Genomic DNA, 27749 nt, shown 5'->3' on the forward strand with positions numbered 1-27749 from the left:
ATTCTCAAGGTGTTATAAACCCAAAAGAAAATATTTTGAAAGCACCAGAATGAATAGATTTGATTCACCCTGGAGATTTTTGGGTTGTTTTTCTTGGAGGGCAGAAGAGAGCAAAGAGATTACGGGGACACATTCTTGATGTAGGCAAGGAGGAAAAGCTATTGGAAGGGGCTGCTTGCCATGAAGAATTGCACTGTGCCTGCCATTTCAAAGGAATCACAGAATCACAGAATTTCTAGAGTGCAATGGCTTTCCAAACCGATGGCTACCTAAATGAGGATGGAAAGTTTTTTTTAAACATGAATGCTTCTTTCTACGCATGGTTTAGGCTCAGGATTATGGGTTTTATTTGTAGTATTTACACAGTATTTTACAGTGTTTCTTTTTCCCGAGAAGAATCAAGCAATAAATATAGGAAGCAAATCGAGAAAGATTTCTCTGTAAGGCATATGTACAGCTGAGGTCAGAGTCACAAGGACCCACATAGATTGCAATGGTCCATTCAAAACAGCAGCCAGTGCAGAGTAATTCACGTGTAGATCCTTATTCACCTCTCGGTCTGAAAGAAGCTCGGTTTCCAGTTTCCAATCCATTCTTATTCATTAGTGCAGCTCCTTTACTTTCTGTTGGGATCATATTCAGCATACCTTCTTCCTGTCAGTGCATGCTGATGTCCTAGTGATGCTGCCAGGATTTCTTAGGGATGCTTGGTGGTGGCTGGAGTGGTAGAGAATCGAGGTTTTTCTCCGGCTGGAACGTAGAATATATTTTTAGCATATGGTTATACTATTTTAACATATGAATATTTTCTTGGCAGAGAGTATTCCCATGCAGTTTTAGTATTATTGGCCAAGAATTTACACACTAGACAAATGCAGGCATGCTCAATGAAAGAATAAACCATATTAATTAATAAATACTCTGGGCCCAGCATCTTTTCTACTTCTAAAACATCCGCTCCTGATTCACCTTCCTCTCCTCCGTGCCCAGACGTGGTTACCCACTGTGCAGGGTGTACTCTGAAAGCTACAGACACGGATGTTTTAGGAAGTGGTGTGACTTTTAACACACCTCTGAAACTTCATGAAACAGCCCCTTGCCCTCAGCACTTCTGCTTATTTCACTATGTAATTTCCACTGAAATCTGTGCAAATCAGGTGCTCAGGTATCTGTCTTTCACTTCTGGAGTAGGTAAAGTAGGTTTGTTTTTTTTTTTTGCCTAAGAGGACCCAAATTCAGTTCCTGCTGAAAGAGTAGATTTGTTTATTTATTTATTTTTAAAAGAAAAACACATTGATAATTACTGGCCGACTGTATGAGACTTATCAGGAGAAAGATGGGATTGGAGACAACTCCATACTCTTTTGCGGAAAAGGAAAAGAAAATTTAGGAGGATGATCCATCTCAGATCAATCTAGGTATGATTGGGAAAATTCCAGCTCGATAAGAGAGATTGCGCTCTGAAAAATACCTTCTGTAGGTGGAAGAGGAATTTTTCATAATCCTCTGCTGTGGAACAGGTGATAAGGATTGGTTCAGTCAGGCTTCCTGCAAGACATGAGCAGGGAGCAGTTTGGTGATGGAAAAGTGTGCAAAGTTTGCCATGACACATGCGTGAGCCCAGAGCCAGGAAAGCCACAGGGACTGTCCCCACACGAGGTTAGCACCCTCTCCCTGCAGCCAGCCTCTGGCTTTCAGCTTGATTTTGCTTTTAACCACAGGAAGGCTGCGCTGCCCCGTGATGGAAGCGATAACGGACTGGGACTGGGCTGGCTGTTGAACCGAGCAGGGAAGCAGAGAAAGCGATTAAGACTTAGCAGCCAGCAACATAAGAAACCCCTAAAGAGCATGTTTGATCGCCTTAGGTTGCAACTAGAAATGAAATCTGATTTTAACTAGATACTGTCTCTTGTGGTAGATTCAAATATCCTGGCTGTGAAAGGGATTTGTACTGAATCTGTGGGGCATTGGAAGCCTCTTTGGTTCTTATTAAAGTAGTTTTTTCCTGCCAGAAACTGCTGCTGCAAAGGGGGCCTGCAAGCCTGAGCTACTCTGTGCAACTGGCTGCACTTGCAGGAAGAAAAATTCCCAAATGATCTATCCTCAGTTACATACCTGTAATCTCAAACTGTAACCTCCCCAGCACAGTGGATTTCTCCTTTGCCTGGATTCCAGTCAGGGGCAGTTTTCCCTTCAGAAAAGAAAAGGAAAACATTGCTTTTCTTCAGGCTTTCCCCTTTTCTCCTTGCTATTCATTTCTACCACCCAAAGCTGCTCACCAGGCCCAGATTCTTAGTTCTTTACTTATTTGACCATTTGCACTGTGTCTTGTTACCTCATATGTGATTGCAGTTCTCTCCTCATCCACAGAGAGGAAAAGCAGGTCTTCTGGAAACAGGAGCAGCAGTCTTTCCTTAGAGTCCTGCAGAAAAGAGGCACCTTAGAGACAGCAGAAATGTTCAGTAACTTCTGCTCAGTGGGTTTGTCTCAGCCAAAGGCAGAATATGAAGGTTAATGGCTGTGGCAACACAAAAAACTTGGAGCAGTCTGAAGTGCCCATGCCAGCCACAGATGCTGTTCTTTGTATTTGTTATTCAGCTTGGATATTTGGGGCTTAGAAAGCTGGTAGGATACCCCAAGGTGGACAGATGGATGAGTTGTTGTTTTTAAGAAGGGGTCGGGCCTATATCTGCAATGGAATGTGTAGAACATGTTGATCTTCCTGTGTAATAGGAAGGGGGTGAACTCTCCCCCCCTTCAGCATCTTTGGAGGCTGAATGTAACTGTCTGGATACATTCTCAGAAGTGGCTTTCAGGGGAAGAAAATAAAAACCCGCTGCATTTCCTTTTGTCTCTTTAACACTTTAGGACTTTGACATAATTAGCCTTATGCTATGTTTTCTGTAGCATAATGACACACACGAGCAATAGTCATTAAAACAGCAAAACATATTTTGGGCAAATACACATTATAGCTCCCCCCCCCCCCCCCCCTTTTTTTTTAAAAAAACAACTGTTCCATGTGAGCCTGAAGGTGCACAGATTTTAATCTGTTCAAAGCCACCCACGTATCCGAGCAGTGTACGTTACCCCTGTGCAGCCAGTAGCCACTTGCACCATGGTCAAATACTGGATCCTCCCCAGATGCTGGATTGGTTTTCCTTCCCACTTCAGAATGGTGTTGCACAAGAGATGTCTCATCAGCTCCTTTTTCTTCCACTGTTCATCACATGGCACCTTTGTTTTTATTTTTGGGGGAACAGAGCGAAAGGTCATAAAACTGAAGGTATGAAGTTTTTCAGGGTTAGAGTGTGATGAAAGAAAGGTAATTAGAGGATATGCTTGGAAACTGGGACACCTGTGATGAAGTTCCTAGTTTGCTGCAGTTTCCTGCCTACTTGTGTGCTGTAGTTTCAGGAGCACCAGCTGAAACAACAAAACAGCTTTAGATATTAAAAGGAAAAGTCTCATTTTTCTTCTCCCACTCACAAGTGGTTTTTTTGGATGTTGGTTTGATTTGAGTGGGAATGTCATCATAATTCTAAGCACTTTGGGCTTGGCATTCAAGTCCTTTTATTAGGGGATTTTTTTACTTTTAAGGGATGCTTTACTTTTCCTCTAAAGCAGTCCTGTCCAGCAAACAGAAGAGTGGGGTTCAAGGTGTGCTTGTGGTCTGCATGGATGTGCTGAGCCCTGGATGCATTTCTGCAGTCTGTAATGAATCCTTAGAGCAAGACCACCTGGGCTAACTCCTGCAAGGTTAGCTGATATCCACTAGCTACAAAAAAAGTGTGACCTGTAGGGAGCATCAGACAGCAGCAGCTCTTGATGGGTCATCTGGGTAGCACTTTTTTTCCCTCAAAACTGAGGACTTTAAGACACGACTAAGGTATGGGGTTGTCCTAGAGTCTACACTATGCCAGACATCAAGGGCAGCTGGGTGGATGTGTAAAGAAAGGGAAACCTTAAGCACACTGACAGTAAATAGCACTAGGGGGAAAATAGGAGCTGGCTGTCCAGCTGACTCTTACCTTTCAGGAATCTGGGGGTGCAAAGACATGGGCAGAAGCTTTGGGAGGATTCATTGCACTGCTGTGTCTGAGTGTCATAAGCCATAGCAGTGTGGGTGTTTTCAGTGTCAGTGTAATCCTGCCATCTTGTGACTCTTGTGGATGTTGCAGTGTGGTTTGTAAGCTTACGTATTGATAGGTTTGTGCAACAGCACATATCAAAGAGCAAGTCTTTATTTTGTGGCTGTAACTAATGGGAAATTACATTTTTTTAGTAGTGTAACAATTACACCCCATGAAGAAAAGCAATCAGTAATTTGTCTAAAACCTCTCATGAGCACACAGCATGAGTTTAGTGATAAAGCAATGATGGGAGCGAGTTTACTTCAGCCTAGAAAGTATCTACAGCATCTTCAGGTAAACCTACTGTTTATTTCTAGCCTGTCTCCTAAATATCCCCCCCAAACCCTATCAATTTTCAGAGCTACCACTGTTTCCTCTTTTTGTGCCATTCTCTTTACGCCTATTGTCCACTGACTTACCAGGAAAGAGATGTTATTGTTGGGACTGGTGGGGCAGTGGGCGTTTGCCATCTTGATTTGGTGCTGGAGGTGTCGAATCCACATGTCGAAGTCAGCTGAATTCTGGCAGCAAATGAGCCGGGATTCAATCATGGACCCTGCGCAGAAACACACACATGGCTGGGGGCTGAGGAAGGGTGGTTGCAATCTGCCTTTGGGCCCAGCAGGTGAATTCTGCCTCCCCCATGCCATGGAGCAGCTCTGTAGGCAGACTCCACCTGCACTTTGGCATCTCGTGGTGGAACATGCTCATGTCTGGCCTTTGTTGCTGTTGGTGGGAGATACTGGGCTGGCACTGGGACAACTGGAATGCTACCTTGGTCTAAATCCATCACCATTTCCCATTGAGGAATGCTGGTTAGGGCATTTTGAGTGCAAAGTTGTGCAGCAGTTGTGTTCACCCGTAAAAACTAAGGCTCCAAATTCCTTCCATCTATTTATGTCCTGCCCTCTTGGAAATATAGCAGGTGCTGCATGTGAGAGCCCAGTCCAGCAAGGCATGGTGCATTCTCCAGGAGGAATATCTTCTTCAGTAATCATCCACCTGGCTGCATAACCCCCTTATCTTCTGCCCACATAGACCCCAGTCCTTGAAGCCCAGAGCATGGATATCAATCACTGCTCTGCAGCTACCCCTGGCCCCTCCAGGAACTGCCCAACAGGCTTACCAGAAATCTCAAACGTGTAGCTGATGGCACTCACAATCTGCCTCAGGTGCATCCCAGCAAGAGGAAGGAGCCCCTGGTATGGTGAGGAATGATGTTAGAGGTCAGCTGGTAAGAATAACTTCTCTGTCCCACTGCAGTCCCTCTCACACACAGCAGGTTGCTTTTCTGCAAGCCAGATAAAGAATTTCCTAGCTTTTCAGCCTTCCACCTTAAGGAAGTCTGGGACAGATGATGTTCAACTCGTTGGCTGGAGACATAGCAAATCTGAGTTTTTATTCCTGTTTCCCTACCCATAAAACAACTGTCCTCCTTCATAAAATGCTCTGAGCTACAGGGGTGAGCTTCACCTGTAGACCAAGACTGGAGCTGAAAAGCAGTTTGTATGAGCTAGGCACAATTTCATCCACCTTGCAGCCTCCCCCACTTCACCACCTGCCCCAGGCCCCCCCAGCCATGCCAGCAGAGGACACTCACATTAAGGACAAAGGGGCCTCTCTGCATTTTGGATCCCGTATTTCATAAAGTGATGGTTTCTTTTCCGTGTCCTCTTACTCCACCCATGGAGCTGATGGAGGGACTTTGATTTTTATCACCTCCAGCGTGATACAGCTCAAGGATCTTTCCGTAGTGAGGAAGTTTCTTAATTTGGCTCTTTTTTTCTCACATTCGGGAGCCACAGACGTGTATCGGAGACATCAGGAGACGTCGCTGTGCTGAGGGCAGCTCTCCTGGACGTGTCTCCTTGGTGCACTGTGCCTGCCCCCTCCTACACCTTCCCTAACTCCCTGTCTCCTGTCGCCTGTTCTTGTCGCCTTCTTCAGATGCCTTCTGGCCGATGCCTCAGCTCACTGGTAGGGAGCTGCAGTCCCTGGGTAAACCAGGAACGTGATAAGCGGCCGGCTAAAATTATAGAATATAATATAAATAGAAAGTGGCACTTCTTTTTCAATCCTCAGTGCGGACTGTTCAAAATAAGCTGAAAAAACATGGTGAACTGTGAGCTACTGTGCTAGAAAATATGCCAAAGCCCCAGTAAAATCAGTGAAGTGTCCCTGTCTTGGCTGGTGGGGTCAGGATATCTTTGCTCCATCTTGAGCAGGGCATCGAGAGGCTAGCACTCTTTTTGCCACACACATGCTAGAGCTATGAGCAAAGAGATACTTAGGAAATCTGGAATATGAGCGTAAATGCACAGACACAAAGGGATTCTTAAGCTTTACCTCATAAACAAATGTCTTCTTTGTGTGATCCACGGAAAGAATCAGCAAGTGCAAGGAGGCCAACACGACGTAGCGCTCACACATCTCCTGTTGAAATGAGATCGGTCACACCTTTCCTCTAGAACATTTCAGTTTCCTAAAAGGAAATTACATCCCTCCAAAGCTCTTTGCCTCCCCTTGCTGCCTGACAGGTGTCTGTGTTGAGGAGCTCTGCAGTGTTTAACTGCTGGGCTGTCTTGCTCTCGGTCACAGTTTGGCCGAAGCTTTATGTCATTAATTTGTCATTTTTCATCATCTTGCCGCAGGGTGCTCTCTGAGAACTGGTAACCCAGACCATGGCATTCCTGAGAGACAGTGAGGTTTTGCTGTGTGCGTGCAGTCAGATAAACAAGGCAGTGTGGTTAGAGAGGCGTGAATCCATGGCAGAGCTAGGACAGGTCTCGGTTCCTCCTGACTTCATCACCACCACGGCAGTGACTGTCACACTGCTGGTTTCACCACTCACCACCAGCACCCGTGGAGAGGGTTCGGTCGTCACACGGGCAAATTTGAAACCGTAATGACCTTATCTCTTTGGGGAAAAGCATAAAAGAAACCTCTGACAAAAAAAAAAAAATAATAAAAGGATGTTTTTGTCAGAATTAATAATAAAAAAGTCATGCTGTTCAAGGAAGCAGCTGTGAAATCCTTTCAGCTCTTGCTGGCACTCGTGAAAAAAAGTTGAACTTATTAGCATTAATTCCAGGGAAAAAAAGGTCAAGACAAATTGTGGTTTGAGTGTTGCGCTGAGGTTTGACACTAGTTTGGACAGGGCCTGTGAAATCCAAAGTTAGACAATCTTTTCTTTCTCAAGGGAAAAATCCCCTGTGTATTACCCAGTGGTTGTGGTGCAAGGATGATTACCTCCATATGGTAACTCCTCAGAAAAACCTGGGAGGACCAAACGATTTCCCCAAGAGAGTGGATGTTCATCCCTTCCCAGCCAGTGATGGGCTGTGAGCTCAACAAGTGCAGCAGTTCCTCCCGTGTTCTTCCCCACAGCGCTTCTGCCTGGAAAAAAAGCAAAAACAACAAGCTCTTCTTGTAATCTTACCAGGAATATCCTGAAAAATGAGACAATTAGAGATGGAAAAATTGAAACTAGAGTCAAGCGATGGTGATATATAACTAACTGGCTAAAAGAAAGGGGGGGGGGTGTACTTTTTCTGCCCAGACTATGGGAGATAGGGATGTTGGCAGTATGTGTGAATTTGCATGGATCTCTTCCTCTCTCTGGGCATGTTCTCAGCAATGGTGATAAAACGTGGTCCCCAGAAAAATTCCCCAGCTGACTTGTGGTGACAAACTTTCGTGTATGTGAAGCTGTAGAAAGCAAGCTGGAAAACTATACCTGGGCCTTGAAACAGACAGGACTGCTGATTATTTGCTTTCAAAGTAAAAGGAATGTTACAGCATTTGGCACTTTACTGTAATGGGACACTGCATCGGGATAATGCCATGGCGGGTGAGATTGACAGGGCTCTGATTTCTTCCTTGGTTCATATGAATCTCTGCTTGTGTGACCCCGCTGCTCATACCTCTTCTGTCTCCGTGGGGCTTGCAGGGTCCTTGGGCTGGAGGGATCCCTCGCTCTGGCCATCTGAGATGGACCACTTTCTGAAATGGAAGAGGAGATGGAGAGGCATAGAAAGGCACTTTCACATGGTGTTTAAAAGAGAGGGATTTGTGCTCAGTCAGCAGACAAATTTATGGATTTCTGACATAATTTTTGTGTATGCTAAAATATTCTGTTTTAGGCATGAAGACTGGCTGGTAACAGCTCAGTGAACTGTAGGGAAAAATGCAGTAGATGCAGAATCAGAAAGCAGGCATGTCAAGGAATAACAAAGCTGAACCTTTGGGAAAGATAATGCTAAAGGCCCCCTCACATTAAGCAGAAACTGTGGCCTGAATTCATCAGAGCATTTAGACGCATTTAGGCTTTTCTGCTGGCTTTGTGTGGGAAGGATGACGGAGGCACTCTCAGCGTGCCTGCCTGGATGGACAAGGGAAGAACGACCCCATTTCCTGGCTTCTGGTGAAATTATGGAAGGAAACATAGAACAGCACTTGGTCTGGAGTACAGAACACTTAGGTGGTATGGCAACAGATGGAAAAGGCCACCAGAAAGAGGAGGGGATTTATTTTTTTTCTTTCTGTTTGTGGTAGAGACAATGGCCTTACCTGCATTAGAAGTTAGCTACTGGGGAGAAACCATAGCTTGCCTGGGACACTGCCGAACTTTCATCACTGGAGGTGTTCAAGGACAGGCTAGACAAACATCTGTCAAGCAAGATTTGGGAAGAGCTGAGGCTGCTCCAGAGGAGGGAGCAGGGCTAAGGGCCTCCTGAGCTTCCTCAGGCCTCTGACTGCCTCTGGCATGTGTCACCGAGTGAAACCATCTATTTCCGACGAGACAAGAGCAGTGCTCGCCAGAGCCCCAGGACTTGGTTGTGGTTGTTGCACAGGCAGAAAGAGCGTTACATCCCTGGCAGGGGGGAGTATTCCCACCTGCAGGTTCTTAAAGGACTGTGACACCTAAGGGGATCTACTAAGGAGAAGTAGGCAGGCTCTAGTTAGAAGTGCCTGACATTTAGCGTTACTGTAAATACTATCTAGAAAAGGGGAAGAAGCAAAAGCTCTTTTTTTTTTTTTCTTTCTTTTATTTATTTTTTTTTAAGGGAGCCATTTGGCAAGCAAACACAGACATCGGATTTCAGTTGTCAGCACCTTTCTCTTTGATGGTTGGCACTTCTCACACCCCCAGAACTGCTTCCTACCTGGTCCCGCCTGTCTTCAATAGCTCCACCTCGTCCTGGCTTGCTCCTGCAGACCCAGCCTGCCTGGCGCTCAGGCTGCAGCATCCCATCCTCGGTCACTGGCTCCCCCGTCCCCAGATGCTGGCTTCAAAGTGATGCTGGCAGTCAGAGGATCGCATGAATGTGCTTGAATGGCAGTCAGTCAGAGTAAGGACAGGAGGGGAAGGAAGCACGCATGCACCCTTCCACTTGCTGCTCATTTACATTCTCCTTGTGTTAGCAGCAGCAGCAGCATCTGAGATGTGAAAGCATTTCCTGTTGGTTTTAAACCTCTCGCCCCCCTCCTGGTCTCCTTGGTCCCCCAAGCGTCATTGCTTCCTGCTGCGATGATGGCCTCGATGTGATAAGCATGTGCTGCTCTGTGGTTGTCACCTCAACCAAATGAAAAACGAAAGAGACTCTTAATATAACGCAGTTAAATGTGCAAGGCACAGCTGGGGAGGGAGGGAGTTATCGGACCGGTGGGGGGGGTTCTGCTGTTGAGCCCTGGGTTTAGCCTTTGCAGCTGATCTCCCTGCCTTTCTGGAGAATGACTTGGTAAAAAACTTGGCCGGTTTCTGGCTTGCACCTGTGAGATCAACACTGTTTTTAAAAGGGATGGTTTTTAATGTGGTAGCGGTGGTCTCATTTTCTGTAATTTTTCTCTAGTTTCTGGCTGGCCGCTTTCTGCAGAAGAACAAAACACATCATTGCCAGCGTTCCAGTTCACACCTTCTCTTTATACCAACTAAAAAAAAAAAAGAGCAGGACACACAGTACGTAGAAGCTTAGCTTTTATTTCCTTTCTATGTTTGAAGTTGTCGAAACCCTCTTGCTCTGTGGTAGCTCAATGTGTTTATCCGTGGTGGTCGAGGAGCTGCACGTGTTAGCTTAGGAGATGGTCTGTTAGCAAGTCTTTTTAGGCAACAAGGCAACTTTTCTTTTCGAGCAACTGAGTTTTTTGGAAGAAGCGTCCATCTCTTTGGTGGGGCTGTGCCCAAAGTAGCTGGCACTGTCCATGTGTGGCCGCAGGTACCGTCCCATGCACAGCCCAGGTCTGAGCTTCAGGAGTTGCTTCTGGCCGAGGTCCGCGGCGTCCTCGTTGTAGAGCAGCACGAAGTGGCAGCGTGTCTCCAAAGGCAGCACGCTCTGGCCTTTCAGGCACTTGTTGAAGATCTCGAGAACCAGATCTGGAAGAGAAGCTGCAGTTAGGAGATGGTCTGAGCACCCCGGGGACAAAATGCACCCGAGCTCATCGTGTCTGCCCACGAGGCAGCTGCACACAATGCAGCTGTGTGTGTGGGCCAGGGGGGAAGTGGTTTCTAGCCTGTGGCCTCCGTGGACTATTAAGACAATGAAACTAAGAAAATAAAAACACAGCCCCCATGCTCTTCTTGCATTCACTTCAGCCCCACTGGCAACACTTTAAGGAAATGGTAGGGAAAATATTATATAGCTGTTGACAGTGCAATACGGAATATGAATAACCCCACAAAATAAAGGCAGATATGTACAGCAAGGTAACTGTATTTATGAAAGAAAGCATGAGTAGGCTGTCACCAGTATGTGTCATGCAGAAAGAGATGCTCCCTTTACTGCTTCTCCTTATGCATACGGAGAAAAACACAGAAAACCAGGGGCAAGAGGGACCTTGAGGGGCCTTCTGGTGCACCCCTCCAGGTAGGACCACTTCTAGTTAAGGTACATAAGGCTGCATAAGGTTTTTTTCTGTCTTTGTACAGTTCAGGTAACAGTTGTCAGCCAAATTGGTAAGGCACAGCAGGAGCTACAACTGCACCGAGCACTGCTGCGGCTGTGTAAGGTGCGTTGCACAAACTGACCTCAGCTCTGTGCAGGCAGAGCAACAAGCATGGAGAAAATGTGCAGGTGCACCTACAGGGTCACGTATGAAGGGTTAGACTTTTATACATAAATATATAAGAAAGCATTTCTACAAGTAATCATAACAAAACAAAACAAAACAAAAAACCCACTTATTTCTTTCTAATGGGAGCATGGCTAACGAGACCTTAGCTTTTCTGGGTCTGTGTCGTGTAGAATTTCAGTGCTTTCCATATGACATGCACTCAGCAGCAAGATATCTTTATTCCAAGGCTATTTTGCAGCTACAACTGATATCAACAGGGATCTCCTCCGACAAGCAGCAGGGTGATATCATTATCTGCTCTGGCCACTGTGATTTCTTCACTTACCAAGACTCTCGTAGACCACAGCGGGGATGATGTCCCTCAGGACTTTGCAGTCAGTGTGTAATGCAGGGTTCGCGTTCATCTCCAGAAGCCAGACCTAGGAAAGATGAACATCAATCAGGAAAGCAGGCTGGATCCACTCAGAGTCACAGCAATGTCATTTGACTGGCTTAGCAAACACCTGGAGATGTAAGAATATGAGTAAATCCCAACAAGGTGTCCTGGCACAGAGTGCAGGTAAGACAGCATTTTCAGAAGGACTTGAATTAAATAACATTCAATTTTGCATATATTTTGTTACTTGAGAACAACACTACATGTTATTTTGTGTTTCCAGCTGATAGGCTTTAGATTAAACTCCTGCTCTATAGGTGTGCAAAGGCACTGTGTCTCTTAACGTACTAATTGCTGTAGTGGTTTTGAGTTGAGTTTTTTGGGTCATGTGAAAGGTACAAGGAATCTAGGAATCATGTTTTGATTTGGGGTAGAAATGGGGTCAGAACTGAGCAAATGGCACTGAGTTCTCAATCAGCCCTTGGCCTTGATTTCCTGGGTGTTGGTTTTAGGTAGAAGCCACAGAAGATACTCATTTTTTGTATCCACATAAAAGTTTCATCTCTATTTCCCTTTGACATGGCAAAGTATGCAGCTCCTAGCTGCAGCATGTGATGGTCCAGTTACAAGTCTATGTTAAACCAAACAGTTGACTCAAATGTAATTCTGTTTACTATTTCTTTTCCCTACCATGAAAGAAACTCATCTGTTCACTTCCTGCCTTTGCCATATGGTGCTGCATCTTGTATAGAAGACGTATAGGAATTACTTGATTTTTTTTTTTTTTTTTTTTTCAGGAAGGATATTTAATCATGCAACAGCCCCAGGCTGTTTTAATTGAATTTTTTTAAAACATATATTCTCTCTCTCTCTCTCTCTCTCTCTCTTTTTTTTTTTCCTCCTAAAGCAGCAATGAGTTTGCCTGCACGTAACTGTGAAATGTGGGTGGTAGATTTTGGCAACGTGATAGCTTTCACTTTTGCACTTTGTTTTTGCTGAGAATAAAATACAACAATAATTTTCGCTTCTTTGAAATACTGTATTGAAACAAAAGAGAAGACTGATAAGTGAGGGTGGTGAAATGTCTGTGTTTTTTTTCCAGAGGGGAACTGGGACAGCTGCTCAAAACTAACCTGCTCTGCAGATGCCAACAGAGGGCACCTACGTTACATTCATTTTTCTTGGCAAACTTTCTTCTGAGTAAATTTCCTTTTTCCTATTAAAAGTTCATAAGGTTTTCTGCTGACAGACAAACTCAACGAACCTTTATAATTGTCTTGACTAGGTTTTGGTTCCTTCTCCTTCAAAACAAACAAAACTGATGAGCAGGAGGAAGTGTTCGCATCTATCAGACTCTGCATCTTTTATATTGTGCTACTTAAGAGTTTCCCAGGTTTTTAAAATGCTTTCAACAACCAGGACAGGTTAAGAAATGTTTTTTTTGTTCTATTTCAGGGAAAGCAGAGAGAATAAAGCCAAGATCCAGCATATCCATGTGACTACCTGCAATGTTCATGGGGAGTTGTGTACAACTAAAACACCTGAGACTCCTCCCTACATCTGGTATGCAGGTGCCTTGCTCCAAATTTCATAGCAAACATAGCAAAGGAGCCAAAACCCTGAAAATCTGTTCTTGACCTCCTAACCATAGATTATCCTTTTTCTTTAGGCTTTCCAAGTGATAAGAGCTATATTGGTGCTTGGGTAAGCAGTGCTGCTCTGGATGCTTCTGCTAGTGATGAGGTTCCTGCTCCCTGGAGCCCACCAGCACAATTGCACATCAAGGCATCACAGGTAGGCTTAAAAACCTTAAATAGCACGATTTTTCCATAGGCCCTCAAACAGCATGCCAGCTGCAGCCTCTAACTGCATTACACCAGGATCTGAGGTCTCATTCCTTGTTCTTTGTGTAGGGCCAGATGCAGCATGAGCAGATCCTGCAGAGGTTGTCTGGAATGTGCTCAGAGCCCCAAGCTGTCCACAGCAGGGCTGCCTTGTTCTGTGTTCCTGTAGCAGCAGGGGTTCTAGAGGCCTGACCTCTGGCTGGAGCTTTAAGCAGCACAGAAATGCCAGTCGGAAACAGGAATAAAATAACTTGTTCTGTGCTCTGTGTGGTGTGGGCACATCCAGCTCTGCAGCATCCTTGTGGTACCGGGGTGGATGAAAAGCTGTATCATTCCAATCCAAGGGACTAGCCCTTCTTTAGCAAAGGATTTGAGGGTTATCTTTTTTTTTTTTTATGTACGTCTATCACGAATTGGCAAATGGCTTATCTATATTCAGTCTCTTCTCTCATGATGGATAGCTGAATTTCTTTATGGCTGATGAAAAATTTACACATTTTATCTTCCCAGCATTTCTTTGGAGAAGCCCTTTTGCACCACTGATGCAATGCTTGCTGAAAACAGGTTCCTTGGGCTTTTAAATCACGGTGTCCAAAGCTGTGTAGTGGCTTGGGCATTTACGGTACAACACAAGGAAGCTCCAGGAAAAAAAAATAGAAAAAAAAAAGAGAGAGAGAGAAAAAGAAACAGTAACAGTAAAACCACATCCATCACTTTTGCTCTCCTCTTCAAAGTACTTTGTTCTTCTCGGTCTCCATATGAACATGCAAAGCTCTACAGAAAGCTGTGGTTTCTCTGCAGGCCCAGCTTTCATGATTTGTGCTTCTGGGAACTCTGAGGCAGGAAAGCACCTTCCAAGGACTGGGCCAGGATGCTGCCGAGTCTTCGAGAATTATTAGGAGTGATCCTGGGGGCATTTGTATCTCAGATAAGGAGAACAAGTCCTACGAGGAGCGGCTGAGGGAGCTGGGCTTGTTCAGCCTGGAGAAGAGGAGGCTCAGGGGTGACCTTATCGCTCTTTTTAGGTACCTCAAGGGAGGCTGTAGCGAGGTGGGGGTTGGCCTGTTCTCCCACGTGCCTGGTGACAGGACGAGGGGGAATGGGCTTAAGTTGAGCCAGGGGAGTTTTAGGTTAGATGTTAGGAAGAACTTCTTTACAGAAAGGGTTGTGAGGCATTGGAACAGGCTGCCCAGGGAAGTGGTGGAGTCACCATCCCTGGAAGTCTTCAAAAGACGCTTAGATGTAGAGCTTAGGGATATGGTTTAGTGGAGGGCTGTTAGCGTTAGGTTGGAGGTTGGACTCGATGACCTTGAGGTCTCTTCCAACCTAGAAAATTCTGTGATTCTGTGAAAGGAAGAGCATGAGGAGCTCTAGGACTGAACACAAGACCACGTTAAATCAATGTAAAGCAAATTCTGCACATGTCCTCAAATAGGATGCCAGGGAGCATAAGGCTGTTGTGTATTACAGGTGCAGAGGGCAGGATGTCAGACCAGGAATTGTAATGGTAACTCACAGAGGACAGAGTTCACTGCACAGAGCAGTGTTAAAAAATAAAACTGTTGGTTTATTGCTCCCCAATGGAGCATAGACAAACCTATGCTTAAATAAATGCCTAAGTTTCCACTTTACCCTCTCTCAAATGCATGTTCCAGGTTCCAACCGACTCCATCACCACTAAGCGTCCAGAAATCCTCCTCATTCTTACTGATAGCACTTGTCAAGAAACATATTTCCTTTATCTCTCCGTATGTAAAATGCACGGGGATGTAATGGTCTTTAAATACTCAAGTTTTTAACTAGCCAGGTAGGGACTGCCACAATAGAGTGACACTGGATCTTCTATTCTACTTAAAGTTTACACAGCCGGGACTTTGCATGCCAACATTGCAAAAGACAATTGCCTCTGACATTCGAGAAGCACCACTTTCTGTGTCTTTCCCATTTACTCCTCCTTGCTATTGACTTCCCAGACAAAGGAGGCTATTGTCTGGGCGCTGCATACATTAATTCCATTCTTTCATAGGGTTTGCTGTTCCCACTGCCCTTTGCTGGAATATGTTTGAGTTCCTTTCTGCTTTAGCAACAGCAGAATCTGCCAGATGGCTTTCTGTTATGTTTAGATCAGGTGGGTTTTGAAGCAGCTCAGTCGCTGTATTTAGCCTTTCCCTTTCCCTTTCTTCTGGCTTTTCTTGCCTGAGTTTCATTCACTCTTCACGAGCTTGAACTGTAATTCTAGCAGGTTTTATAGACTCGGCGGGCTGACCTATTGCTAAATGCTAAACCTACAATGAACGTGGAGGTGCTGATGCTGACATGGGAATCGATAATGACTGATTCTGCCGTATGCTGAAGGCGAGTCCTTTCTTGGGTACTCAGCTCGTGTAAATCAGTAGACTCCACGTGACATTAGCAGCATTACAAAATCATTTGTGCTGGCTGATTGCCTGTCATGTTTGGTTTCTGGAGAGATAAACAATCTGAGCGGACATTAAAATTCCAATATGTTTGCTATCAACTGAGTGGACATCACGATGCCCATGCTTCTCGCTGTGAACGCTATTTTACCAAGAAAATTCTGCAAAGAACAGTTTCTGCTGCAGTAAATATTTTTCTTCCCCTCCTGAGCTGTTAATGCCAGGGTTTCTCTGTGCAGTAGGTGTGCAGGCTGTATAGGTGCCATGTCTTGATGCTGGACAATGGAACTGGGAAAAAAATAAATCCTTCACAGCTGGCTGAATGTCTCCTCTATTTAATTCCTAGTGCCAAAGCCCGTGTCAACCATTCTGTGCTGCGGGCATTAGACACCTGGCCAATATCATACTTAGCATTTGGCAATATTTTAGTCATACCTTGAAGTTTTCATCGATTAAAAAGTCGCAGCCAATGAGGTCAAAGTAGCCCAGTTTGCGATCCAGTTTGTGCTTGGCCGCCAGGAAGCACTGCAACATGATCTGCTGCATCCTCTTCTGAAAGACAGGGAGCAGGGATAACTGATCACCGTCAATGCCAAGGGCACGGGAGTGACTGCAAATCATTGCTGCCCTCCTGGTTTAGGGACACTTTTTCTTCCCCTGCCTCTAGCAGAGCTCCTCTCTAGACTTGGAGGGCTGCTGTGTTTTAACACTGTCTGCCTGTTCCCTTTGAATTGATGGAAGCCCCCTCTTTAAATTGTTTCTCCAGAAATTGGTGCCTATAGGGATATCAACCCTTGTCCCTTACTCAGAATGGGCTGTTTATGCAATTTTTAATGATGATTTTTAGTGAAGGCATCATTAGACTCAGGCTGATGAGATGAAGTCTCATGCACTCAGATAATTTCTTTGCTGTGTTTCCTCTGTGAGACAGGAAGATGGTAAGAAATCAAGCCAGCTGAGTCTTTCATCTCTCCTCCATGAGAGGTGTCAGGCCCTGATGTGCTTTTCATGTGGCAAAGTCGTGTCAAAAGTGAAGAGAGAGACCAAGCCAGACAGGGAAGAGACCACTGTAAGGGTTGTTAGTCCCTTTGCAGGCTAAGAGGTCTCTCTGGTGTGTACGTTGGTTTTCAGCACAAGACCACAGCACTGGGTGAGGAACGTGAAGAACCGAATTGTGTTTTTATGCCAGCACGTACATTCACAGTCTCTTTATCAGCAGTTTACCCATTTTATTAACCACTAAAATTAAACTCTGTGTGTCTTGATTTCTGTGTTTATCATCTGCAGGCAAATGGTTACCATGGGACCATCAATACCTCTTCGCTCGGTGCATACGTTTCCTTAGGGACTCCACTGAACTGAAGGTTTTCCTCCCTACTCCAGTCACCCTAATTAGGCAGACTCACACCATACACTCGCTTGCACTCACAGTAAACACGGTGAAAACCCAGTCCTTGGGGAGGCTGTTGGTTTTCGTGAACTTCTCATTAACGTAGCTGTTGAAGTGCTCCATCCGCCAAACCGTCTCATCTTTCAGCTGGCTGTACAGGGAGTTCTTCTTCTGCATGTACTGCAAGGCAAGGGACAGAGCAAAGGGAGGATTAGGTTTCTGGCAGACATCAAAGCACCCCGAGTTTTTCCAAGGAGCTGGAGCTGAGATGAATCCCAGGATCACGTTATTGACATGGAGGGATGAGAGCCCCTCACCAGCAGATCTAAATCTGAGCAAGTGCACTGGGAGTCACTTAGAGCACTGCCCCAGAGATGTGCCTGACACATGGACAGCACGGAGACAGCTATCCAAGCTCTCTGTCAAAGCAGTGTTTTCTCTGTGTGCATGTATGATGCATCTGCATCAGTGCTTGGCAGATGGGCAGAGGTGTTTTCAAATCATAGTCATGATATTCTTTGGACTAAGTCTGGCTCCAAACAGTTCCTCTCTTCCACTGTCTCATTAACCCCTAGGTCAGCTGGAGCTTATCACTCCTGGGGTAGGAGGGGAACAAGGGTAGAATCAACTGTGACTCGAAGCCTGGCCTATTACCAGCTGCTCCTGTAAATTTAGTTTCCCTCCTCCCAGCAGGAACCTAGGTAATTTATGTTCTGCTAATAAACACCTGTCCTTTGTTTAATGTCGCTTGTGCCATGGGATCCTACCCAAGCACCTGAATTCCCGTGTGGATAGCTCTCTACCTGAGCAAACAAACTATTCCAGGAAAACAAGCAGCATACTGATAATAGCATATATTGCAGGAAGCAGCTATAACCTGCTGTCCTGAACTGTGCTCCTACAGGAACTGTAAAACTCCAACAAGAACTGAAGTGGGCTTCTCTCATAGCTCCCTAATGCATATTTTTCCCATTTTCAGAATACAGTGTTACACTGGGAGAGGGGCTTTAAAAGCAAAACTGTTTTCTCCCTTCCAATTCTTTTCGTTCTCTTAAATTAAGGTGAGTTCTAACTACTGAAGTGGCTTATATGAAGGGGAAAAAAAAACAAACTCAGTTTTAATTAAGAAATTCATCTATTTTGTATGACAAAGTGGGATGGGAATATGTGCCAGAGGAGTCTTGGTGCGTAAATCTCATTTGAGAAGCCAAGGTGGAGATTTAAGAATGACGGCTTTTGGAGAACACATCTGCATCTTACATCATTATGATTATCACGTTTAAACACAGCAAAATCCTTTAAGATCAGCAAAATCCTTAGCCAAGTCTAAGGCTCATTTGTGCTAGGTAGCCACTGTCAAAGGCTTCATCTCTACAGATATATGAGAGAAAAATGCCAGGAGGAAGAGGTCCAGGGAAGGAAATTGTCAGCATAAGCAGAAAATTGGTCCATGGCAGAGAGTACTACTTCTGTTCAGCCTCCATTTCATGGGTGCACGAGGCATATTTTCAGCCTTTGAAGGCTTTTTTTGCTTCCCTTCTCTGTAGTCCCTCCTCCCCTTCTTCTGAGCTAAGTGCACTTGGTTCACCTGGTTGGTGAGATGAACGGTCAGGTCGTCAGACATGGCATCGTAATTGGTGCAGGTCAGGCGGACATAACCCTGGGCAAAAAACAACACATAGGGTGCTGTGCAGGCAATGAGCAGGTAAGACCGGACATCAAACTTCTTCCCTTCCAGGAGCAGAGGCTGGTGGATGTACCTGTGAGGGCAATGCAAGACATGTCACCAACAGGCAGCCGTAACGCAAGGCATGTTCAAAGCTCGCCCCCAAACCCACAGCCAGTTCATTTCACACCACGGAACAAAGATGTTTGTCCTTTTTTCAACGTTTCTTAAGGTGAGTGGCAGCAGAGGGCGCTCAGAAGAGAGGCTAGAAGCGCTAGGAACGGATTCCAGAGGAACAGAAGCTGTGCTGAGTCTCAGAAGGTAATTAAAGATTTACTAATATTTACTGGAGAATACAGAAATTTTGTCTGAACACAAAGAACCCTTCATGCAGCACCACTGCTTTTATTGCCAGTCTGATGTCATCTGGGAATTGTTTCCTTTTATCATCAAAGGTTGCTGGATGCCCACACAAATACCAAGAATAAGCTGTTAAAACAATCAGTGCTAACAGTTTTCAAAGGCGTGTGGAGCCTCGTTATTCACAGCCTAAGCCAGTTCCTTGCTATTAGAAATCAAGATGAGCACTCAGGTAGGGTAGCTTAAACTAGTTCCTAGTTTAAATAACTGCATGCAAGGCTTTTGTCATGTACAGAAAGGTAGCACCTGGCCTTTTGAAGCCCTGCTTAAATTTCCAGACAAAGGCAAACTCTTTCTGATGGCGAAGATCTGCCTTGAAATGACTGAAGTGCCGATTCAAGACAGACTAACCAGAGAAACAGCCTCTCTCCCACAAAAATATGTCGATGGGAAGATGTGGTATAAATATATTAAACACCTATGGAACAAAATAATGTACTGGGGCTAGTATGGCTTAGTTAAGCACACTACTCACGCGTGGATTCCCAGGCTTCGATCTCTACCTTTGCACTATTCTCGCCTGGGGAGCCCTGCACTGCACCCTCTTGTTGGGCAGGTCTCCCTCGGAGCTGTGGAGCTTGGCTTGAAGGGTGTTGGCAGCAGCAGGATTTTTAAGGAGGAAAATTCCTCGGCCTTGGTTAGAGCAGCTTGGCTTGCAGATCCAAATCTGTTCTTCTGTAGAGAGAAGGAGTCTGTTATAATGACCTGTGGGGTGGGAAACACCAGTGTGCCAGTTCCTGGGCTCTGAAAATTGCTCGCTTCAACAAGTGAATGTATCTGCACACACACAGGCATCACTGATGGACATCAGTGGTTATTACTGTGGCTACATTTATGAATTTCTTAGAGGAACATGTAGCTATTTAAATTGGTTGCTACCACAATGAAGACTGTTCACCTTTGCAAAGCTCAAAAAAGGCATTTCTCTCCTCTTTTAAGTCCAGGCGAAAAGATTCTGGGAAGAATTCTTCCATCTTCAGTAACCTATGGGAAAATCAAACACAAGTTGAAAACCCTATCCAATATGTTAATTCCTTGGTTACTTTCTGAAAGGGTGCTTGCAAGACACTTGAGGTTTTTTTTCTTCTTGTAGACAGATATTTTTGTTTGTTTGTTTGTTTTCTTGAGCTACCTCACTCCATCCACTTTCAAGAATATATTTTAACCTTAAGACATTCTCCATATGCTCATTTCTTTTGAAAACTGAGATGGCTGCAGGTAACCGTGGTATAGGATTGCCTTTTTTTTTTTTTTGTATGGATATGTCAAAAATAGAGGACCAGAGATGGCAATAAACTGCTTTTATATTTACAGTGTCTCTGCTACAAGAGGTTGTGACCTTCCCAGTAGGAGAAGGCACCCAAAAGAGGGGAATTATTGCAACCACTGTCTTTGGAGACCTGGCCTTTGTACAACTCTGGATATTTCAATCTTTAATGTAGGTACTTTGGAGGAGGGGAGATGGGAGGAGTAGTGGGGAGGGTGGGGAAGATGATTTTCTGGACAATAAGGAAAATAAAACACCATATAATTTGTGTCGTGTACTTTTATGCATCCAGAAGAAGCTGCTCCTTTGTTTATGTGCTCTCACTTTTGCTTGGCATAAGTTTCTGCTCAAGGTTCAACTAAGTGAGAGTTCTTACTTGGAATTAGAGCTCCTGCCGACCTTTTTCATCACCCGCTCTTGCTCTCTCAGGCAGGATAAAAGCCCTATCTTACTGGTGAGGACTCTGTTGTTAGGAATCTGGTAGAGAAGCTGTTCACCTGTGTAAGGAAAAAGAAAAAAGAAAAAAAAAAAAAGCTTGTTCTCATTGCCGCATGCAGGAGAATGTGGAGGGTGAAGCTGACCTGGTCACTGCTGACTCTCACTACTGGTGGGAGAGGTGGCTGGGCCCTGGGAATTTGGATGCACTGATGGGACCAAGGGTAGAGAGCAGCTCAAAAAGCTGGCTGTCAGCACAGCAGAGCTGTTTGGCTTTTAGGGACTCCCTTCTCCCTAGAGATAGCCGGGCCTGGGGGGCGTATGGGGTGACCCAACTTGAGCTTTGCTGCTTTATCTATGTGTGCACCGTTGCCTGGAAAAGGCTGTGGGGCTGCCCCTCGCCGTGGGGCACTCTCTGCATGCAGAGCTTTGCCCAGTGCTCAGGAGGTGCCAGAGCAGGCTGCTCGCTGCTCCGGTGCTGCAGGGCAGCCTCAGCCCTACTGCTGCCTGTGCAGGCCCAAATCCACAGAGGGAGGGCCACCTTTCAGAAGTGATTATGACGCTTTGTGTTTAATTCATTTCAATGGTATCTTTTCTCCCAAAGCTGCTCTCTTGTCTAAAACCCTTTCTTTAATCACCATGGCAATCCAGCTCCGATATCCCCGCCGAGGTCTGCCAACGAGTTGAGGTTACCTGGTTCTCCTACCCCGCAGGTGACCTCCTCCGCCCCGGGAGCCACAAGCCCAGCGTTCTCAAATTTTTCCCACTGCCCTCTCCCACTCAAGACCCACTGGCACCTCTACCTTCTTTGAAATGGTAATAGGTCTCTCGGCACTTGATCTCACACCATTTCAGCGCGTAATCCTGTCTTCTGTTGTCATAGATACGCTGCCAGCCTCTGCGCTGGCAATAGATGCTCACACTGCATATGGAAAACAAAATAGCAAAGTAGCCCCCCTTCCATTAACAAAGACTTACTTAGCTCCCGTCCCTTGAACTCCTTACAATTTTCCCTGGGAGCCTGACCTAACACCCCCAGGAGACCCTGGGTGGGGGATAAGGTGGGAAACATTAATTAGGATGGCTGCAAGTGGACCTGGATGCTAAGGACATGGTGATTTTGCAGCACTAATGAGAACTTGCACCATTACAGCAGGGTTATTTCAAGCAGGATGCATGAGGTACAGGTGAAATAGGAATGATTTGCATTGCGGTCCAGTCTTAGCAAGGCACCTCTTCCGAACAACGCAAGGAGGGATGACAAGTAGCAATAGGAAAAGCTGTCTGTAGACAAAGCTATGGAAATTCAGCAAGGAGCATGCTGTTTACAGCAGCCATTCTGTGCTGCTTGCTGGTGACAGCATCTAGAGAAGAGTGTCAATATGCTGGAAAGGGAAAGATGAAACTTCTGATCTGACAATTTTCCTTGGGCAGAAATCTCTTCTTATTTTTTCTTGTTTTGCATTTAGCACCACAGAGTGTTGATCAACAACAGTGGTGCCTAGCTCTAGTGATGATGCTAGCAGATCTGCTATGTGGAGTAGCTAAGTGAACAGCCCCAAAAGAGAAACTTTCATCAAATAAACAGAAGTATTTAGTTTCTTTGCATAGAGATAGCAGTTAACTATTTTACCACAGCTATTTTTTCAATAGGTACTTTCCATCTGAATTATTTTAAAACCATTGCTCGTGTGTGCCAATCCAAAGAGACACCAAGTAAAAAGGAACTGATTTGATGCTAATGGCTGATGTGTGCTTTCATATATTGTCACAATATTCTTCATATGAATTTGCTGAGAGGACCTACTTACAGTCCAGCTCCATTGGATCCACTGATATAAAAATAAGGTCCTGGTCCCTTTGGCTCCTCTCGTATCACTTCTTCGGGCTGTATTTCTCGAGGGCATGCCTTACCACATGTTCTGTTCTTGTGAGGCTTGGCTTCATCAAGCTCCAGTTCAGAGGCAGTAGAAATAGCTGCAAAAATTAAAATTGAGAAACTTCACATGATCTGGGAAATTCTCCATAAAACGCATGTGTAAAAAGGCAGCTGCTACAGAATAAAATACTGTAAGGGATCACTTAAATTGACTTTATAGCCATTGCTGGTGCAGTCTTAAAACAATTCAGACATTATTGCTGATGTAACCTGATGGTGCAATCGGGTAGTATATTAAGTGGAAAAGTGCCATAAACTGAGCAGAAATCAGCTATAGAAAAGCCTCACAGACTGCCAGGTCTTGGAGTGGGGGGCAAAAAAAGAAGGGCAAGAAAAGCCTTCTGAAAAGTGATAGCCATACATTGTACATTGAAACAGATTTCTTTAATTTTTTAAAGCCAACAGGAATTTTGACGAGCCCAGGATGTGACAGCTCTGAGGTCCCCGACAGGCAGCCACGAAGTGGAATGGCATATGGGAATTGTGGTGACAGTGACTGAAGGGGTGGGAATGAAAAACACCCTGCTTCAGATTGGAAACTAATCATGTCAGAGCTTGCCATGGTTCTGTTGCTTATTCTCAGCTCCCAGGGCTCAGAAGCTGATGAATATATAGGACATAATCATTTTTTCGATACAAAGTTAATGGGATCTGCCTAATCTGTAAAGTGCTGCTGTGTCATTTCTGGAGGAGAACGAGAGCGCTTGTATCTGGCTCTAGCAGTGGTGAAGAACTTTGACTTGTTGCCCTTCTAGGAATGATAAACCAGGCTGAAAACGTCAGTTGCAGACCTTCCCCTTTTTTTTTTTTTTTTTTTTTTTCCTGTATAATGTACAGCAAATGAACGGCTCATGACTACTTGTATAGCTCACATTTGGGTTATTGAGATGCAGATCACTGGCCAGGCATCTACGAAAAACATTTGAAGGCCTAACAGTTCCAGGGGCTGAGAAGCTACGCCTCCATTTTTTATTGCACATGCACAAGACCTTTGGGAACAGTAGAGCCTGGGAATAGACAAAAAGTCTTCTCCACCCTAGTGCTGCTCCCCCTGTAATGGGGCGGTAGCAGGGAAGGAGGCAGCAGGAAGCCAGCAGATGACAAGACTGGAGTTATCTACCCTTTGGACTGCTCTTTTATCATTGTTTTCTGTATTACATCCCGTGATCGCTTGAGTAAAACCTACTAACCCAGTGACAAATCTCCTTTCAATTGGAGCAAAGGTATTGGGCGTTGGTATCTCGTATTTTACAAGCATTTTATGTCTTCGTTGCACTCCTCTGTGAATGCAGTGCACCAGGTGCAGCCCATGTGGTTTCCCACCAGGCTCACACACTTGGCTCAGTTTATTTTGGAATACATGAAGTTGATTGCAAACTCTTCAAGGCGGGACCCACTTGAAATTTCTGCTTCTACTGGCCAACAAGGGGTTCTGACTGTAAAAGCCCTTAGTGTTGCACACTAGAGCAATATCCATGCTATTATATTATTATATTGTAAGTGTCAGCTAAGTGTCAGCCCAATTAAGTGGCATGCAGGAGAGCAGCACAGCTCAGCTGTTTGCAGCACATGGAAGTTTGTGCCTCCCTGCTAGCTGCTGGCATCTTCCACCTGAAATTGTTGCCCTCCTTAGCACCGTGTGGTACCATGCTGCTCTTGCTACTCTTTGAGATGGGAATGTGAATATTTATTTATCTATTCTTAACATTTAATTGCTTGGTCATACCTCCTGTATGAGTTTATGTCTCTTAGCATCCCTCTCTTCTCCTGGATTGCTAAGAGATCACCCGGTTTTAAGCAGTCCCATTTACCCTGGGACGTGGGCACACGAGCTATCCTGCAGTGACTGCAGTGCTCCAGGCTGCTCCTCCATCAGTCTGAACACGTTCGTGTCTCTCCCTCTCTAATCTCTATACAGAGACCCAGGGGATGGGAACCTCTTATCTTATTTTCTAATTATGGAACGTCCTGGTGTTAAAGATGAATTTTCATTTCATTGAATCTGTTGATAGTTATTATTTTAGCATCCCATTAGCCTTCATCAGCATGTTTTGCACCCTCAGATGACTAATTGCTAGCAAGGTAAGTGGAGCCAGGCATGCAGGGGGCATTCCTAGTGCCTGGCCATGCCCATTTCACCTCAGGCTGCACACCTGACCAGCACAATAAAGCTAAATCTAATCATCTTCTAATCATCATCAGACAACCACTACCCTAAAGCTTTCCTTTTTATTAAAAAGGTGTTCATTTGGGAAAAAAAAAGTGTATTTTTACTGCCAATGCATGGAATTCAATTCAACAACAAATACATCAGAAAAATAATAATATTGTTTTAGTTATTGTAAAATTTATGGCATTACAGACAAATTATCTCTTAATAAAATCTTTTATTTATTTATTTATTTATTTAGATGAACTGCTTGCTACTGGATAGGTTGTGGGGTTTTTTTCTTCACATTTTCAACAAAGCACTTACAAGGTAAGCATAAAATGTTTTAATTTCACTAATGTTTGCCAGCCAATATTAATTATTTCAGTCCTGAATTATTTTAGAAGCAAAGTGACTGATTTATATTCACAGGGTTTATCTGCAAAGGTATAAATTATGTGCAGTATGCCTGCAATCATGCTGGTTAATGGCCAGCACATTAGTCGGTGTAAGAAGGTGCAGATCTCTTCATACTGGTATCAGCTCAGATGCTGGGCATAGGATTTGGCACAAATAATTAAACCAAGGCTACAAGAATCACCTCTGCCAGCTGATAAGGCCTGAGCCCGTTGCTGCTTCCTTCCCTGTACCACGGGGCTGGTGTTCTTCTGCCTCTTGGGGGGCACGGAGGCCATCTCGGCGCCCAGTCTGCAGAAGGAAAGATCGTGGTCAGCCCCCTGGCCAGTGCCACCAGGGATCTGGGACGGCTGCAAGGGGTCCTCTCCTTATTCCTATACACAATAGTGTCTAGTTTCTATGTACAGCTTCTGGAGGGTGGCCTCGGCGGGGGAGGATGTGGATTTCCAAGTCACGTCTGGAGGACAGGCCTGGAACATTCACTCTAAATGCCATAAAACAGATGAAAATGGCTGTTGGGCTTAGAGCTGGCCACTGCTGCCCTTAGATGACACAAAAAGGTTTCAGCATCTTACTGATAAACTGCTCCGTGCCGTACCTCCACAGAGATCAGAGAGGCATTCTGCACAGCCACAACTTCTTGCCTTTCGGCCCCTTCTCTCTGGGCTGAAAATGAAATGAAACCGCGTTTTTTGCTAACAAAAAGTAGTGGGAATTCTAACCTTTGCTCGGCAGTTTCTAAACACTTTTGGAGAGCTTTAGCTGCTCCCTGTCCTTCCTTCAGCTGGGAGAACATGCACTTGACTTCTAGACAGGCCAAGAAGAGCTCCTAAAGAAGAAAAGGTCCCGTGGTGGAGCAGGTTCATGCTCTGGAAGAGCGCAGGCTGCCTTCTTTCATCGACTTGGGGGTGGTGGAGCCACGGCACGAGCAGCAGCTCAGAAACCCAACCTGCTGCTGCTCCACGGAGCTCGAGATGCCATCGCAGAGGCCCAGGCAGCCTTCAGCACTCTGACCACGGGCCGAGCTCCTAGCAACAGCTGCCTGGCTACTGCTGGTAACCACACCAAGGGTTCTGGCTCTGAAAAACGCACAGGGATTGCCACAAACACGTGTGTTTTCGGATAAAGGCGTCCAGTGGCAGAGCTGCTGAGCAAATAGGCGCGGGTGGCGGAGCAGAGCTGTGTAACAGAGCCAGCAAAGCCAGCACTGCTCCTGAGTGACTGCTGCCTGGCACGCTTGTGCTCGGTCCTCTGTGGCTTTCCTCGATCTTCTGAAGGTCAGGCTTCGCTTTGCTTGTGCCACCTCCAGGCAGCAAACTGGGGAGGCTGGTTTCATCCTCCCCGCTGCGCAACCTCTGATAGGACAACGGGTAAAATACCAGAATATATAGACGTTAAATAGCAGAATATATAGAATTTAAATAGCAGAATATATAGACTTAAAATAGAATATACATACTTCATCCATAATGTGGCTTTCCTGGCAGAGTTTGCGCAGCTCAGCACTTTGTTGGACAGAGTACTGGAGTCGATCCAGTACTGGAGGAAAGAGTTGCTAACGGGGTAAAATTTGTGCTCTAAATCCTCCTGCTCCTTTAGAGGCAAATCCTTCTGCAAGCTCCTGAAGAGCATCTCGGAGGCCAAAAGCAAAATGCTGAATGCGACAGCCCTCCAGAGCCAGCCAAATCCTCTGCGTGCCAAAGGCGAGGGTGCTGCATTGCCAAATGCAGCCGTGCAACAGAGCTGCAGCTGCAGCAAGGTTCGGTGCTGACGTGTGCCTTTACATCACCTGCACGCTCTGGGCATCATCCTTCTGTGGCACCCGGTGCTGGTGGGACTGGGCAAGGGGTTCAGCCCCAGCCAGAGGGAATCCTGCCCGTCAGACCTCTCTAGATGTGAGCAGAGCGAGCTGAGGCACAAAAGACATAAATTCAAACATACGCAAAAAATAAATAAATTAATTAAATAAATACAAAAATACGTAATGTGAATTAACTGACAAATGCAGAGATTTCACCTGGAATTAGGTTATTGATTCCCTTGTATTGCTTTACTGTGTCACTGAGCTGTAGCTACTGCTGAGCTGAGCCTACAATAATCAGGGATTAATTGGATGTTAAGGAAAAGAAAGGGAAGGCAAAAGGAGAATTCCCTACTTCACCTCAACCTTCATAAATTCCTGTGTGTGATTCAATGAGTCTGAGGGTGCTGGGACAAGTATGGGA

General features: G+C 45.3%; 3 protein-coding genes across 6 annotated transcripts in view; 1 reads left to right on the plus strand and 2 right to left on the minus strand.

Annotated features, from left to right (window-relative positions):
- Positions 1–27749, plus strand: part of LOC311422194 (uncharacterized protein) — a 33173-nt gene that overhangs the window by 108 nt on the left and 5316 nt on the right. The window contains exons 2-6 of one of the 3 annotated variants that reach the window (XM_084494989.1): positions 13036–13143; positions 13250–13374; positions 19130–19218; positions 20632–20755; positions 25370–25437. In XM_084494989.1, the coding sequence (XP_084351115.1) occupies positions 13089–13143; positions 13250–13374; positions 19130–19218; positions 20632–20755; positions 25370–25437 (461 nt within the window). In that variant the 5' untranslated portion in view covers positions 13036–13088. The other 2 variants (XR_014685215.1, XR_014685216.1) reach the window with 2 other exon arrangements.
- Positions 324–9736, minus strand: LOC311422193 (putative pleckstrin homology domain-containing family N member 1). Of its 2 annotated transcripts, XM_084494987.1 has the most exons (11): positions 9299–9714; positions 8057–8135; positions 7383–7529; positions 6480–6566; positions 5260–5332; positions 4553–4689; positions 3091–3237; positions 2336–2422; positions 2116–2191; positions 1472–1548; positions 324–750 (listed from the first exon to the last, which is right to left on the minus strand). In XM_084494987.1, the coding sequence occupies exons 1-11, from the start codon at positions 9385–9387 to the stop codon at positions 676–678; spliced, it is 1074 nt and encodes a 357-aa protein (XP_084351113.1). In that variant the 5' UTR covers positions 9388–9714; the 3' UTR covers positions 324–675. The 2 variants fall into 2 exon arrangements, with proteins under 2 accessions (XP_084351113.1, XP_084351114.1); XM_084494988.1 differs by lacking the exons at positions 324–750; positions 1472–1548; positions 2116–2191; positions 2336–2422 and having other exon boundaries at positions 3008–4260; positions 9299–9736.
- On the minus strand, positions 10094–27459 carry TTLL10 (tubulin tyrosine ligase like 10). Its single transcript, XM_084494986.1, has 12 exons — positions 26984–27459; positions 25709–25815; positions 22831–22996; positions 21823–21941; positions 20961–21081; positions 20216–20301; positions 19821–19992; positions 18820–18991; positions 17271–17411; positions 16277–16393; positions 11530–11623; positions 10094–10506 (listed from the first exon to the last, which is right to left on the minus strand). The coding sequence occupies exons 1-12, from the start codon at positions 27154–27156 to the stop codon at positions 10223–10225; spliced, it is 1752 nt and encodes a 583-aa protein (XP_084351112.1). The 5' UTR covers positions 27157–27459; the 3' UTR covers positions 10094–10222.

Source organism: Aythya ferina, assembly GCF_964211825.1.
Source record: "Aythya ferina genome assembly, chromosome: 21".
Classification (NCBI taxonomy): domain Eukaryota; kingdom Metazoa; phylum Chordata; class Aves; order Anseriformes; family Anatidae; genus Aythya; species Aythya ferina.

What these genes read in the sequence shown, in the direction of transcription:
- LOC311422193 (XM_084494987.1), bottom strand. Translation starts at nt 9,387, where the DNA reads ATGGGATGCTGCAGCCTGAGCGCCAGGCAGGCTGGGTCTGCAGGAGCA. An exon ending in TGAGGAGTTACCATATGGAG is followed by an intron (nt 6,567 to 7,382) that starts GTAATCATCCTT and finishes TCATTTCAACAG; the next exon opens with GAGATGTGTGAGCGCTACGT. An exon ending in TGGCTACTGGCTGCACAGGG is followed by an intron (nt 2,423 to 3,090) that starts GTAACGTACACT and finishes TCTTTTCTGCAG; the next exon opens with GACTCTAAGGAAAGACTGCT.
- TTLL10 (XM_084494986.1), bottom strand. Translation starts at nt 27,156, where the DNA reads ATGCTCTTCAGGAGCTTGCAGAAGGATTTGCCTCTAAAGGAGCAGGAG. An exon ending in GGATCCAATGGAGCTGGACT is followed by an intron (nt 21,942 to 22,830) that starts GTAAGTAGGTCC and finishes TTCCATATGCAG; the next exon opens with TGTGAGCATCTATTGCCAGC. An exon ending in GGCAGGAGCTCTAATTCCAA is followed by an intron (nt 20,302 to 20,960) that starts GTAAGAACTCTC and finishes ATTTTCCCATAG; the next exon opens with GTTACTGAAGATGGAAGAAT.